This window comes from Mobula birostris, chromosome 2, assembly GCF_030028105.1.
Source record: "Mobula birostris isolate sMobBir1 chromosome 2, sMobBir1.hap1, whole genome shotgun sequence".
NCBI lineage: Eukaryota > Metazoa > Chordata > Chondrichthyes > Myliobatiformes > Myliobatidae > Mobula > Mobula birostris.
In genome coordinates this window covers 91,006,965-91,023,773 of record NC_092371.1, presented here as the reverse complement: position 1 = coordinate 91,023,773, position 16,809 = coordinate 91,006,965, and the positions used below count along the sequence as shown (strand labels likewise).

The following is a 16,809-nucleotide window of genomic DNA, read 5'->3' as shown; positions in this document are numbered from 1 at the left end:
CAGCCACAGGGATACTCTCTCATTTTTGACTCTTGCCCTTCTCTCTCCTGACTGTTACTCACTTATCTGTCTCCCGAGGCCCCAGTGTGACTACTTGCCTATACCTCCTCCTTTCACCACCTCACTTTCCCTGACCAGAGGAAGGTCATCGAGCTGCATCTCCAGTTCCCTAACCCGGTCCCTCAGGAGCTTCAGCTCAATGCACCTGATGCAGATGTGGCCTTCTGGGAGGCTCTGAGTCTCCTGGACATCCCATATCCGACACCCAGTATAGAACATCGGCTTCACAGACATACTTCCTGTTCCTATTCTTCACAAGTAAATTACCTAGCCTTGACCTGTTTAACCGCCAAAGCCCTCCTACTCTGAATCCCTCTACTCTGTCACCCGCTCTATAAAGCTGTCTTCTTTTAAAATTCTTCCCGCCGATCTAACTCGCTGACGTCCACGCACCTGTGCAATTATTCCTGATGTCTTCCACAGCAAAGACTGATGCAATATGCTTATTCAGTACATCCGCCATTTCCTTGTCCCACATTACTATTTCTCCAGCGTCATTTTCCAGCGGTCCGATATCCACTGTCGCGTCTTTTACACTTTAATGTACCTGAAGAAACTTTGTGGTATCCTCTTTAATATTGTTGAGTAGCTTTCTTTCATATTCCATCTTTACCTTAATGACTTTTCAGTTGCCTTTTGTTGGTTTTTAAAGCTTCCCAATCCTCTCACCCCACTAATATTTACTCTATGATATATGCCGTCTCTTTGGCTTTTATGTTGGCCTAAACTTGTTAGGCGTGATTCTGTTACCTTTCTGTAGAATAGTCTTTGGAATGTTCATATCCCATGCCTTCCAAGTTGTTTCCAGAAATTCTAGCCATTACTCCTCTGCTCTGATCGCTGCCACTGTTCTTTTCTAATCAATTCTGGCTAGCTCCCCTCTCATGACTCTGTAATTCCCTTTATTCCGCTGTAATACTGATATATCTGACCTTAGCTTCTCCTTCTCAAATTTCAGGGTGGATTCGATCATGATCACTTGCCCCAAAGTGATTTTTTACCTGAAGCTCTCTAATCAATTCTGGTTCATTGCATAGCACCCAGTCCAAAATAGCCGACACTCTGGGTGGGCTCAATTGCAAGCTGCTCTGAAAAGCCATATCATAGGCACTATGGAAATTCCCCCTCCTATAATCCAGCAGCAACCTGATTTTCCCAATCTACCAGTCTATTGAAGTCCCCCATGACTACTGTAAAATTGCCCTTTTGGCAAGCATTTTCTATCTCCCGTTGTAATTTGCCAGCCACATGCTCACTACTGTTTGGGGAACTGTATATAACTTCCATCAGCGTCTTTTTACCCTTGCAGTTCCTTGTCTCGATGACTCGACACTTTCCATCCCTATGTCACCTCTTTCTAATTTGTTTTCATTTTTTAATCAACAGAGCACCACCTTCCCTTCCTATCATTTCGGTATAATGAGTACCATTGGACCATAAGACCATAAAACATCGGAGCAGAATTAGGCCATTTAGCCCATCGAATCTGCTCTGCCATTCCATCATGGCTGATCCCGGAATCCACTCAACCCCACACACTTGCCTTCTCACCATTTCCTTTGATGCCCTGACTGATCAATAAACTATCAGCTTCCACCTTCAACATACCCATGTACTTGGCCTCCACTGCAGTCTGCGGCAGAGCATTCCACAGATTCACTACTCTCGGGCCTTATTACCTCTGTTCTAAAAGGTCACCCCTCAATTTGAGACTGTGCCCTCTAGCTCTGGATACCCCCACCACGGGAGACATCCTTTCCACATCCACCCTGTGTAATCCTTTCAATATTTTGTAGCTTTCAGTGAGATCCCTCCTCACTCTTCTAACTTTTAGTGAGTACAGGTCAAAGCTGCAAAGTGCTCCTTATATGTTAACCCCTTCATTCCTGGAATCCTCCTCGTGAACCTCCCCTACACTCTCTCCATTGACAACAGATCCTTTCTGATATAAGGTACCCAAAACTGTTGTCGGGTTGCACAGTGTCTAGTGTCTGATAAAGGCTCAGCATTATTTCATTGCTTTTATATTCTATTCCTCTTGAAATAAATGTCATCATTGCATTTGCCTCCTTTACCACAGACTCGACCTGTAAATTAACCTTCTGGGAGTCTTACATGAGGACTTCCAAGTCCCTCTGCACCTCTGATGTTTGAACCTTCTCCCCATTTAGATAATAGTCCACACTATTGTTCCTTTTACCAAAATGCATTATCGTACATTTCCCAACACTGTATTCCATCTGCCACTTTTTTCCTTTTTTTTCCAATGTATCTGAGTCCTGCTGCAATCACATTGCTTCCTCAACACTATCTACCCTTCCACCTATCTTCATAACATCCAGAAAGCCATCAATTCCATTATCCAAATCATTGACAAACAATGTGAAGAGTAGCAGTCCCATTTCTGACCCCTGATGAACACTACTAGTCACCAGCAGCCAACCAGAAATGGCCCCCCTTAATTCCCACTTGCTGCCTCCTGTCTGTCAGCCATTCCTCTGTCCATTCCAGTAGCTTTGCTGTAACGCCATGGGATTTTATATTGTTAATCAGCCTTGTGTGTGGCACCTTATCAAATGCCTTTGAAAATCCAAGTAAATGTCACCCACTGCCTCTCCTTTGTCCATCCTGCTTGTTACTTCTCGAAGAACTCTAACGGATTGGTCAGGCAAGATTTCCCTTTACAGAATCCATGCTGACTTTTGACATTTTATTATTAGTCTCCGAGTACTCCAAAAGCTCATACTTATAGACCCCTACACTTTCCCAACCACTAAGTGGCCTGTAATTTCCTTTCTTTTGCTTTCTTCCCATCTTAAAGGATGAGTGACATTTGCGATCTTCTTGACTTCTGGGAGCATGCCAGAATCAAGTGATTCTTGAAAGATCATGACCAATGCATCCGTTAGCTCTTCAGCAACGTCTCTCAGGACTCTGGGATGTAGTCCATCTGGTCCAAATAACTTATCCACCTTAAGACCTTTCAGTTTGTCTGGCACTTTTTCCTTTGTAATAGCAATGGCACTCACTCCTGCGACACTCACAGACATCTGGCAAACACCAGTGTCTTCCACAGTGAAGACTGATGCAAAGTACCCATTAAGTTCATCTGCTATTTCTTTGTCTCCTATTACTACCTCACCAGCATCATTTTCCAGTGGTCCAATATGAACTCTGACCTCCCTTTTACTTTTCATATAACTGAAAAGACTTTTTAGTATTCTGCTTTATATTGTTGGCCAATTTTCCCTTGTATTTCATCTTTTCCCTACATGTAGCTCTTTTAGTTGCCTTGTATTGGATTTTGAAAGCTACCCAATCATCCGACTTCCCACTCACTTTTGCTACCTTGTATTCCCTTTCCTTGGCTTTTATGCAGTCCCTTAATTCCTTTGTCAGCCACGGTTGCCTGCCCCTGCCATTTGAGAACTATTACTTTTGTGGGACAAATCTATCCTGCGCCTTGCAAGCTATTCTGAGAAACTTCAGCCATCTCTGCTCTGCCGTCATCCCTGGCAGTATCCTCCTCCAATCCACCCGGACAAGCTCCTCTCTCATGCCTCTGTAATTCCTTTTATTCCATTGCAGTACTGATATATGTGACTTGTGCTTCTCCCTTTCAAATTGCAGTATGAATTCAATTATATTATTATCAGTGCCTCCCAAGGGTTCCTTTACATAAGCTCCCCAATAAGATATTACCCTTATTGCATGCTTTTTCCAATCTCACCCCACATCTTGGCTACTATTTTGAGGCCTACATATGAATTCCATTAGGGTTTTTTTTTTAATCCTTGTTTTTCAGCTCCACCCACAAAGATTCAACATTCTCTGACCCCATGTCTCCTCTATCTAAAGATATAATTCCATCTCTTACCAATAGACTCACACCACTGCCTATGCCTTATTGCCTGTCCTTTCAATCCCAGGTATATTTTTTGATGTTCAACTTCCAGCTATGGCCTCATTCAGCCACGACTCAGTGACGCCCACAACATCATACCGACCAATCTCTAGTTGTGCCATGAGTCTGTCCACTTTATTTTGAATGCTACACTCATTTAAATACAGCACCTTCAGTCCTGCATTCTTTGCCATTTTGAATTTTGTCTCTGTGGCACAATTTCATTCTTTGTTCTGTCTGCATTTATACCCCATTATTGGCTTATCCTTCCTTACATTCATGTTCTATCCATCATCTACTTGTAAACCTGCTGACTCATCCTCAGCTGCATCGTACTTGTTCCTAGCCACCCCCCACTGCTCCCCAGCATATTAGTTTAAGTGACTCTGAACAGCTTAAGTAAACCTGCCCACAAAAATATTTGTCCCCCTCTGATTTATGTGAAACCCGTCCCTTTTGTACAGGTCACACCTGCCCCAGAAGAGGTTCCAATTATCCAGTAATCTAAATCCCTGCACCCTGCTTCAATTCTTCTGCCACCTCATTCTATTCCTATGCTTTGAGAGGCTGATGGAAGACTCTATCTGCAGCATGCTGCCACCCACACTGGACCCCCTACAATTCGTCTACCGACGGAACCGGTCTTCCGATGACGCCAAAGTCACAGCACTACACACTGTCCTCACTCAGCTGGAGAAGAGGGATGCATCCGTCAGCATTCCACACCATAATTCCCTCCAGATTTGACAGGAAGCTCAGAGACCTCGACCTGCACCCCACCTTGTGCAGCTGGATCCTAGACTTACTATCGGATTGCCGGCAGATGGTAAGAATGGGCTCCCTCACCTCTGACCCTCAACACAGGTGCCCCGTAGGGTTGTTCTGAATACCCTTTACACCCACTACTGTACTGCACCACACAGCTCCAATCTGCTGATCAAATTCATAGATGACACAACTTTGATCGACCTTATTTCTGGTAGTAATGAGACAGTGTACAGAGGAGAGGTTGACAGTCTGACACAGTGGTGCCAGGCTAACAACCTTTCCCTTAACGTCCAAAAAACAAAAGAGGTTATCGTGGATTACAGGGGGAACGGAGATAGACTCGGCCCGATCAACTTCAGTAGCCTGCAGAGGGACTTGGATAGTTCAGGGGAATGGGCAAAGAAGTGGCAAATGAAATACAATGTGGGGAAGTGTATGGTCATGCACTTTGGTGGAAGAAATAAACGGGCAGACTATTATTTAGATGGGGAGAGAATTCAAAATGCAGAGATGCAAAGGGACTTGGGAGTCCTTGTGCAAAATACCCTAAAGGTTAGCCTCCAGGTTGAGTCAATGATGAAGAAGGCAAATGCGATGTTGGCATTCTTTTCTAGAGGTGTATAGAATATAGGAGCAGGGATGTGATGTTGAGGCTCTATAAGGCACTCATGAGCCCACACTTGGAGTATTGTGTGCAGTTTTGAGTTTATTTTAGAAAGGATATACTGATGTTGGAGAGGGTTCAGAGAAGATTCACGAAAATGATTTAGATTATGAGGACACGCAGTCCTCTTTTATTGTCATTTGGTAATGCATGCATTAAGAAATGATACAATATTCCTCCGGTGTGATATCACAGAAACACAGGACAGACCAAGACTGAAAAACTGACAAAAACCACATAATTATAACATATAGTTAATACAGTGCAAGCAATACTGTAACTTGATGAAGAACAGGCCGTGAGCATGGTAAAAAAAAAGTTCAAAGTCTCTCGAAAGTCCCACATCTCACGCAAACGGGAGAAGGAAGAAAACTCTCCCTGCCATACCCGACCACAGTCTGACTCTGAGTCGACTTAAAACTTTGAGCTCCGACCAGCTCTCCGACACCGAGCACTGAGCACCATCTCTGCCGAACGCTTTGACCCCAGGTCCGGCCGCCAGCAACAGGCAAAGCCGAGGATTTTGGGGCCTTCCCTCTGGAGATTCTCGATTGCACATTAGCAGCGGCAGCGAACTGGACATTTCAAAAGTTACTCCAGATGTTCCTCTGTGCTCTCACGGCTGTCTCCATCAAATCAGAATTGTGCACGGCCCCGATTTAACAAATAGGATACCATTTCACCAGAGAGGCTACACGCGCTGCATCGCGCCACCATCTTCTCCTCCCTGTAAGTGATTACAGGAATGAAAGAGTTACCATATGAGCAACGTCTGGCAGCTCCTGGGCTATATTCCCTGGAATTCAGGAGAATGAGGGGAAATCTCATAGAAACATTCCGAATGTTAAAAGACCTGAACAAATTAGATATGGCAAAGTTATTTCCCATGGTCGGGGACAAGAGGGCACAACTTCAGGATTGAAGGACGTCCTTTTAGAACTGAGATGCAGAGAAATTACTTTAGTCAGAGGGTGGTAAATCTGTGGAATTTGGTGCCACGAGTGGCTGTGGAGGCCAAGTCATTGGGTATATTTAGATAGATAGATAGTCCTACTTTATTAATCCCGAGGGAAATTTGGTTTCGTTACAGCCGCACCAACCAAGAATAGAGCAGAAATATAGCAATACAAAAAAACCCAACAATCAAACAACAAAATGCAAACTATGCCAGATGGAAAATAAGTCCAAGACCAGTCTATTGGCACAGGGTGTCTGACCCTCCATGGGAGGAGCTGCATGTTCGATGGCCACAGGCAGGAACGACCTCCCGTGCCGCCAAGTGTTGTATCACGGTGGAATGTGGCCGAAGTCCAACAGTAAAAGACAGAGATAGATAAGTTCTTGATTAGCCAGGGCATGGGAGTGTATGGGGTGAAAGCAGGGGATCGGGGATAACTGGAAGAATTGGATCAGCCCATGATTGAATGGCGGAGCAGACTCAATGGGCCAAGTGGCCTCCTACTCATATATCTTATGATCTTATGGTCTTATGGGTCTGCAGTTGAGAGGGTGAGTAGTTTCAAGTTCCTCGGTATACACATCACCGATAATCTCACCTGGACTGTACACACTGGCTTTGTTGGGGTAAAAAAGCACAACAGTGTCTCTTCCGCCTCAAGTGACAGAAGTTGTTCAGCATGAGCCCTCAAATCCTCAAGACCTTCAATAGGGGCACCACTGAGAGCATACTGACTGGCTGTATCGCCACCTGGTACGGGAACTGCACCAACTTTGATCACTGGGCTCTGCAGAGAGTTGTACGGACAGCCCAGAGCATCTGAGGATGTGAACTTCCCTTCATTGAAAACATTTATAGCAGGGGGTGCAGATAGAAGGCCTGGAAGATCATCGGGGTCACCTGTCAACCCAACCATAAACTGTTTCAGCTGCTTCTGTCTGGCAAAAGGTACCGCAGCATTAAAGCCAGGACCAACAGGCTAAGGTACAGCTTCTTTCTACAAGCTGTTAGACTTTTACTGCGGCCATCTTCTTCAGTTCCCCAACCTTCTGAGCCACAGGGCCAGACTGGGTGCCAGAGGCATGGCCACTGTTACTTTCCCCCATGTAGGTCATCTCTTCCTTCTCTCCCCCTCCCCCCCCCCCAAAAACAGTACTCAACATGGAGTACTTATTGTTGAAAGGGACAGGGTGCTCTCCACTATCTGACATTCTCCCTTCCCTCTCAATGTCCTCTGGTACATTAGGCATCCGGCTGTAATAGTTCAGGTTGTATGCTCTCTCTCTGGCTTTTATGTTGGCTTTGACTTCTGTTCTGATATATACTCGTAAGTTCACCTGTTTTTTTCTGTGTTGTTTCTTACATTTGTGTTAGTTGAATAGCTAGCTGCCCCACATTCCCTTAACTGCCTCTGTCTGTTCTGTATCTAGGATTTGCTTGATTTGTGCTCTACATTCATGTCAACTTATCAATTTTCCAAATTAATTTTAACTCTCCCAAGTATCATAAACACCTCAGTACATGGATATTTGTCCCAGTAGTAATCGTGGATGTCGTTCCAGTTTAGATATAATTAATTCATCCTTGTTTGTGTGGGTTCCACTTGTGCAGGAACTCATACCAGTAATCCAAGAACCTAAACCCTCCTTCCTGCTCTTTACTAGCTCCTTTGCCAGATGTTTATCTGCTTTATCCTCTTAAATTTACCCTCACTAGCACGTGGCATGGAATGGTCCTGTTTTTTTAGCCTTCTGCCTAAGTCCCTTAACTCACTATGCAGGACGTCCTGTCTCTTTCTCTCTAACAGCAAGACTTTTCACTGCCTGTTTCCCCATAGAGTTTCAGGGCAGGACTTCAGTTTTTTTGTCTCCATTTTAAAGATTTATAATGATCTAACCACCACCACCCCCTCTGGGATAGAGAATTCCAGAAGTTTCATTTTGAAATGGTTAGACAGTTTTTGACCAAAAAAAAAAGGCCATTCGGCCCAAAAAAGCTTGCCAAATTCCTATTCACAGTGGTTGAAATAACTATTGAGTTTAGATTTTAAAGTCAAGCATCCACCTTTCCTTATACCCTGATCTTGTCAAAATATCTTTTTCTGGACCCTCTCACGTCAATAACTCCACTGAGAAGATCTTGTATGTTTGATTAAAGGCGACTTACTCATCTCATCTTTCTGAAGTATGTACCCAAACCCTCTTATTTCCAAGAATCAGCCAGATGAATTCTTTGTAGGCCGTTTTCCAAGGCTACCGTATCTCTAAGAGGAGACCAGAGTTTGTGTGCAGGAGTGGCCTGCACTTGTGTAAATATAACAAAACCTTCCTATATGTAAACTTTAATCCCTTTGCAAACAGCTTGTTGGCCTTTATTACATTCTTATTTAATAGTTGCACCAGTCTGCTGACTTTTTGTGATTCATGCTGAATTGTTGACATATGAGTGGTTAATCTTGACATCAGGGAAAATGTGAAGGAGTATTCCATAAAGGAGCCCAGGTATATCTGAAGTTATTGAGGTAAACAGGGGTTGCAATCCACCATTATAAAAAAAAAATAATTTGTACACCAGTAGATGTTTGTGGTCATTGGAGAATACTCCCATCATACTCCCAATTTGGGCCTTGTTTATGCTGAAAAGAGACAAGCCAGTTGAGAGGTGAATGACTCACTGCTCTCTGGCCTGCCCTTCTGGTGTGTATTTTTGTGACTCATTAATATTACTGCCCAAAATGTTGGTGGATGGAAGGATAATTGTTTGTTGAAGATGGTTAATGCCTAGCATTTTTGTGAACAGCATTATAGTTGCTGGATCCTCCACAGTCAATATGCTGGGGCTTCATTATAATCCAGAAACTTTGTTGAACCAGCCACATGAATACCATGACTACAAGAGCAGGTCAGGAGCTGTGTATCCTGCAACAAGTGACCTGCCACCAGACACCTGAAGGCCTTTCCAGCATCACAGGACATGTCATAGAATCATGGAAAAGTACAACACAGAAACAGGCCCTTTGGCCAATCTAGTCCACAGCCTCAAAATTGAGGGGCAACCTTTAAGAACAGAGAAATGGAAGAATTTTTTTTTAGCCAGAGTAGCAAATCTGTGGAATGCTCTGACACATACTGCAGTGGAGGCCAAGTCCATGGGGATATTTAAGGTGGAAGTTGATTGTACCTTGATCGGTCAGGACAGCAAAGAAAATGGTGAGAAGGCAGGTGTATGGGGTTGAGTGGAATTCAGGATCAGCCATGATGGAATGGTGGAGCAAACTCAATGAGCTGAATGGCCTAATTCTGCTCCTATGTCTTAAAGTCTTATGATCATTTATATCCAAACTTTGTAATTGAGCTTGCATGCACCATCTGTGCTGACAGCTTATTCCACACTCTCTCGACCCACAGAGTGAAGAAGTTTCCCCTTGTGTTCCCCTTTAAATTTTTCACCTTTCACCATAACCCATGGTCTCTGGTTGTAGTCCCACCCAACCTCAGTGGAAAAGGTCTGCGCACATTTACCCTATCTATACCCCTCACAATACAGGTGGCCCCCATTTTCTGAATATTCGCTTTATGACACCTCGCTGTTACAAAAGACCTATATTAGTTACCTGTTTTTGCTAACAGAAGGTGCTTTCACTGTTACGAAAAAAGGCAGAGCGTGCCCAAACAGCCAAGCTCCTCCCCCAGAACTGCATTCTCGCCGCCATTGCTTAAACACGTGCTTTATCTGATTTATTTTGTGCACCCGTTAGCAAGATGAGTTCTAAGGTATCGGAAAAGCCTAAAAGAGCTCGTAAGGGTGTTACACTTAGCGTAAAACTAGACATAATTAAGCGTTTCGATCATGGTGAACAAAGTAAGGACATTGTCCACGCGTTGAACTTGCCTGCATCCACTATTCGCACTATTTATACACAGAGAGAAAGAATTTTGAAAGCTATCGATGTTACTGTTGGTTCTGCTGGTAGCAAAGTGGTCCCTCTTAGTCGGCATCCAATAATGGATAAAATGGAAAGTCTATTGCTTGAGTGGATTGGTGGGTGTACAAAGTGTGGTGTTCCGTTAAGTTTTCTTATACTTAATGAGAAATCAGTCAGTTTTTAATAAACTGGAACAGAAAGTACTGGACGATGGTAATGAGAGTGTTGCAAAAGTGAAATTTAAAGGTAGTCATGGTTGGTTTGATCGGTTTCTGAGACGAGGGCAGCTTCATAGTTTTACACTTACCGGAGAGAGTGCTCGGCCGAAAAGTTCCCAGCAGAACTGAAGAAAATAATTACAGAAAGTGGTTATTTGTATAAGCAAGTGTTTAACCGTGGCGAAATTGCAATTTATTGGAGTCTTCCAGATTCCAGTAAGTGAAACTACACTGTACATACATTATTTCTGCTTTATATAGGCTGTGTATTTTTATGTGTTATTTGGTATGATTTGTCAGCTTCATAGCTTAAAGGTTACTGGGGAGAGTGTTTCTGCGGAGAGCACTTCCACGAGATTTTCGCTGCGCTAGACAGTGTTGCAGAAAAGTATTTCTACTTTATATAGGCTGTGTATTTATCATATCATTCCTGCTTTTACTATATGTTACTGTTACCTTAGATCTTGTGTGTTATTTGCCATGATTTTATAGGTTATTTTTTGGGTCTGGGAACGCTCAAACATTTTTCCCATATTAATGGTAATTGCTTATTCACTCTACAACATTCTGGCTTACAAACCATTTCATAGGAATGCTCTACCTTCGGATAGCGGGGGAAACCTGTACCTCCATCAAATCTCCTCTCAATCTTCTATGTTCCAAGGAATAAAGTCCTAACCTTGTAACTCGGGTCCTCCAGACCTGGCAACATCCTTGTAAGTTTTCTCTGTACTCTCTCAACCTTATTTACATCTTTCCTGTAGTTAGGTGACCAAAACTGCACCCAGTTCTCCAAATTAGGCCTCACCAATGTCTTATACAGCTTCAACATAACATCCCATCTCCTGTACTCAATACTTTAATTTATGAAGGCGGATGTGGCAAAAGCTTTCTTAATGAGAATAGGTTGAGTGAACTCAGCCATTTCTCCTTGGGGTGACAGAGGAGGAGAGGTGATCTGATAGAGGCATGTAAGATGATGAGAGGCATTGATTGTGTCAATAGTCTGAGGCTTTTTCCCAGGGCTGAAATAGTTGCCACAAGAGGACACAGGTTTAAGGTGCTGGGGCGTAGGTACAGCGGAGACGTCAGGGGTAAGTTTTTGATGCAAAGAGTGGTGAATGTGTGGAATGGACTGTCGGCAATAGCGGTGGAGGCAGATACGATAGGGACTTTTGGATAGATACATGGAGCTTAGAAAAATAGAGGGCTATGGGTAAACCCAGTAATTTCTAAAGTAGGGACATGTTCGGCCCAACTTTGTGGGCCGAAGGGCCTGTATTGTGCTGTAGGTTTTCTATGTTCCTATGACCGTATCTACCAGGAACGTGTCATGATAATCCCCGTGCCTAAATGCGTGTAATGCCAATGACTATCTGCAGAAACCTACTTTTATTTTCTCAACCAGTCATTAGAAATTGGGGTGAGTGACTTCCACTCTTTTAATGTGTTTACAGGTAGCTCATAAGGATATCATTGGAACTGCAGTTCCTGTTGTCACTTTCTTGGGGTCTCATGCTTTCAATGCATGGCCTTGGGGCTTTCAATGCAATCCAGAAGCGATGTGGAGATTTTTATAGAGATTAGCTGTTTTTCGCATACGTACGTATCAAAGCATGCAGTGAAATGTGCTGAACATCATCTGAGGATGTGCTGGGGTAGCCCACAAATATAAAGTAATGCACTAACTGTTGTCTGAATGAATATGGGATGGTGATTTCTAGGACACTATATGGATGTTGAACTTCTGCTAAGTCTAAGTGCTGCCGTGCTTTCTTCGTAATTGCACTTATGTGCCAGGCCCAGGACAGGCCCTGCAAAATAATAACAATAAAGAATTTAAAGCTGCTGCCCCTCTCCACCTCTGATCCTTCAGTGACGACTGGCACCACTCAGCCAAATTTTCAATCTCCCTTCTATATGCTGATTCATCACCACATTTGATTTGGCCTATGACAGTGGTGTCATCAGCAAACTTGAATATGACATTGGAACTGTGCTTAGCCACACAGTCGTAAGTGTAAAGCAAATAGAGCAGGAGATGGAGACCATGAAGGAGATGTTGTTGCCAATCTGAATTGACTAGGGTCTGCAAGTGAAGAAATCAAGGATCCAATTACACAAGCAGGTATTGAGCCTTATTGAATAGGTTTGAGGGGATGGTGGTATTAAATGCTGAGCTGTAGTCAATAAAAAGTATCCTGATCTTTGCTGTCCAGATGGTCCAGGGTGTATGAAGAGCCAATGAAATGGCACCTTTTGTGAACTTGTTGCTCTGGTAGGCAAATTGGAGTGGATCTAAGTTGCTTCTCGAGCAGGAGTTGATATAGTTCAACACCAACCTCTCAAAACTGTGAATGCAAATGCAACATGGGTGATAGTCTTTGGGGCAGGTTACCACATTCTTTTTAGGCACCGGTATAATTGAAACCTTCCTGAAGCAGGTGGGTACCTCAGACTGCTGAAGCGAGAGGTTAAAGATCTCAGTGAACACTCTAGCCATTTGATCAGCACATGTTTTTAGTACTTGGGCAAGTATCCGTTCTGAGCCGGATGCTTTTCGTGGGTTCATCCTTCTGAGTGCTGCTTGCACGAAATCCTCAGAATGAAATTACAGAATCATTGGGGCTATGTGAGCTTGTGATAATTTCTTCATGATTTGATAGTCAAAGCGAGCATAGAAGGCATTGAGATCATCCAGAAACCCAGTTGTTGCCTATGTTGCCTGATTTAACTTTATAAGAATATTCAAACTCTGCCACAACTATTGAGCATCTTTCATTGATTTAAGTTTGGTCTGGAATTGCCACTGCCTGTGAAATGGCTTTCCAGAGAGCTTACCTGGACCTCTTGTGACTTTCTCAGTCACCAGACTTGAATGCCTCTGACCTGGCCCTCAGCAGTTGGCAGAACTTGCAGTTCATCCAATCTTCTGATTGGGGAAGATTCTGAATGATAATGTGGAGACACACTCGTCTACAACTGTTTTAATAAAATCTGTGACAATTATGGTGTATTCATTCAGATCCACAGGTGAACACGGCCCATTCCACTGACTTGAAGTAATCCCTTAGCTGCTTCTCTGCCTTGTGTGACCACCTCTTTGTTGTCCTAATCTCTGGAGCTTTGCCCTTTGGTCTCTGCTTTTTAGTGTCTGCCTGTATGCAGTTAGAAGGACAACCAAAATGCCTGGGCATGGAACTGTAGACATTCTTAACCTTAGTATAACGGTAGTCTAGTGTGTTGGGACCCCTGGTGCAACAGTTTATATGCCAGTGGTAATTTGGCACAGTTTGCTTGGTTGAAGACCCTGACTATGATTTGAAATGCATTGGGATGAACCAACTCGTGGGGCTGTGTTGAAGAGATTTTGCTACATAAGGTTTATATTGCTGGGATTTAATTTTTCATTCTTCATTCTTGTGTGTAGGATATTGCTCCACTTCTCTCAATGGAAGCAATGGCATTTGTGACAGAGGATGGAAAAGGTGCCCAAGAATCCAAATTTCCCAACACCCACATTTTTGATCTTTTTGGTGGAGTAGATGTAAGTACTGCAATTCAATACTTTAAAGGTACTTTAGGGTAAGAATAAAATATCAAGTAATTTGTGTTACAGTAGAGGAGACAAGATGAGGGGATGTAGGTTAAGACTTTGTTTTTAATAGGCAGCCTGACAGGTGATGCTGCATTAAATACTGAAGTAACTATTGCTCCATGCCCTCAAGAAATGAGGCACAATTGAACAAGGAAAAGAATCTTTCATGGAATAATGAGGGAAGAGGGCTATTATTTGAAGTTGGTTACTTTTCTCTGCACAATATTAAAGCATAGGACAATGCAGCATAGGAATAAGCATTTCAGCCCACAATGTCTGTGCTGACCATGACTCCAAATTAAACTAAGCCTATCTGCCTGCATGTTCAAAAGGTTCATTTATTTGCAAAGTTTGTATCCATATACAGCTCTGAGATTCGTCTTCTACAGATAGCCACGAAACAAAGAAAGAACATGAAAGATGTTCAGAGAGAAACATCAAACTCACCTGCCCCCACACAAAAAAGAACGGCATCCCGATCAACCCCCAAATCCCCTCCCTTCACACAAAATGCAACAAGAGCATCCTCCCCATCCTCGCACAAAATGCAACAAGAACATCAACTTCAAATTCCCCTTCCTCCTGCACAACAAAACAGAAAAGGAACAGGCGAGAAACAATGTATATAAAAACCATAAGTCTGAAGAAGTCCATAGTGCATAAACGCAGAACCGCATAACATCCTCCATCATCGAGAGAGAGACCAAACGCGCACAGAGGCCTACCCACCTGCCACAGTGAGCCACACAGCGATAGGCTGCTCACTAATTTCTTCTACAGTGGTGATCAAAAGGCAGACAGTTGGCGCTGAACTCTTGCTCACCTTCCACATTGGCTTCAATGTCTGTCTCAATCGTCCTCGATGCTTTAATCGACGAATAATGGACGTTTTAATTGATGAAATGGAGTCAAACATTGTCTCTAAGTTTCTTTGCATCAGGTACACACTTGCTTCACATAATCAGGGAGGCAGCGAAGTGTTGCATCTCTCGATCGATTATTCCAGACTGTAAATCGTAGGCTCTGACAGCTCCAGAAAAACATTTAGATGAAAAACATCTGTAAAAGAAGTAAAATAGACATTTTTGTGGGCTTCCTGGAAGATGTTGATGGAGAGAGTGTTGTACACTGGCGCCACCTTGAGTGGATTTTTTTCATGTGATCCCTAGCCATCCACTCCTTGACTGTTCACGTGCCTGTCAAAATACCTCTTAATTGTCACCCTGGCAGCACGTTCCACACACCACCAACCTGTGCAAAGCAAAAAAATAAACGCCTTGAAAGTAAATTTTACTCCTCTCACTTTGTATTTATTTCCTTTATATTTGACATTTCTACCCTGACCATCCACCCTAGCTATGCCACAGCCTCCAAGAATCCAGAGAACATGTGTTTGCCCAATTCTGCTTGAAGCTAATACACTAATCCAGTCAGCATCTTGGTGAGCTTCTGTGCTATCTCTAAAATCTCTGGATTCTGCTCATTTTGTTTGTTGAATATTTCTAGTGTCCAGTTAATAGTCGTTGAGGACTACAATACAGAAACAATAGACAATAGGTGCAGAAGTAGACTATTCGGCCCTTCGAGCCTGCACTGCCATTCTGAGATCATGGCTGATCATCTACTATCAGTACCCGGTTCCAGCCTTGTCCCCATAACCCTTGATTCCCTTATCCATAAGATACCTATCTAGCTCCTTCTTGAAAGCATCCAGAGAATTGGCCTCCACTGCCTTCTGAGGCAGCGCGTTCCACACCTCCACAACTCTCTAGGAGAAGTTGTTCCTCCTCAACTCTGTCCTAAATGACCTACCCCTTATTCTTAAACCATACCCTCTGGTACTGGATTCTCTCAGCATCTGGAACATATTTCCTGCCTCTATCTTGTCCAATCCCTTAATAATCTTATATGTCTCAATCAGATCCCCCCTCAACCTCCTTAGTTCCAGCGTGTACAAGCCCAGTCTCTCTAACCTCTCTGCATAAAACAGTCCAGACATCCCAGGAATTAACCTGGTGAACCTACGCTGCACCTCTTCCACAGCCAGAATGTCCTTCCTTAACCCTGGAGACCAAAGCTGCACACAATACTCCAGGTGTGGTCTCACCAGGGCCCTGTACAAATGCAAAAGGATTTCCTTGCTCTTGTACTCCATTCCCTTTGTAATAAAGGCCAACATTCCATTAGCCTTCTTCACTGCCTGCTGCACTTCCTCATTCACCTTCAGAGACTGATGAACAAGTACTCCTAGATCTCTTTGTATTTCACCCTTACCTAACTCCACACCGTTCAGATAATAATCTGCCTTCCTGTTCTTGCTCCCAAAGTGAATAACCTCACACTTATTCACATTAAACGCCATCTGCCAAGTTTCTGCCCACTCACCCAGCCTATCCAAGTCACCTTGAATTCTCCTAACATCCTCATCGCATGTCACACTGCCACCCAGCTTAGTATCATCAGCAAACTTGCTGATGATGTTATTCACAATGCCTTCCTCTAAATCATTGACGTAAATCGTAAACAGCTGTGGTCCCAATACTGAGCCCTGTGGCACCCCACTAGTCACCACCTGCCATTCCGAGAAACACCCATTCACTGCCACCCTTTGCTTTCTATCTGCCAACCAGTTTTCTATCCATGTCAATATCCTTCCCCCAATGCCATGAGCTCTGATTTTACCCACCAATCTCCTATGTGGTACCTTATCAAAT

General features: G+C 43.5%; 1 protein-coding gene across 2 annotated transcripts in view; it reads left to right on the top strand.

Moving 5' to 3' along the window:
- LOC140188532 (short transient receptor potential channel 4-associated protein-like) overlaps positions 1 to 16,809 on the top strand; it is a 171,991-nt gene that overhangs the window by 55,382 nt on the left and 99,800 nt on the right. For both annotated transcript variants that reach the window (XR_011883320.1, XM_072244905.1), the window contains exon 3: positions 13,928 to 14,044. Coding sequence is in view for 1 of the 2 variants with exons in the window: in XM_072244905.1 (XP_072101006.1) it covers positions 13,928 to 14,044 (117 nt within the window). In the remaining variant the exon portion in view is untranslated. The remainder of the gene's footprint in view (positions 1 to 13,927; positions 14,045 to 16,809) is intronic.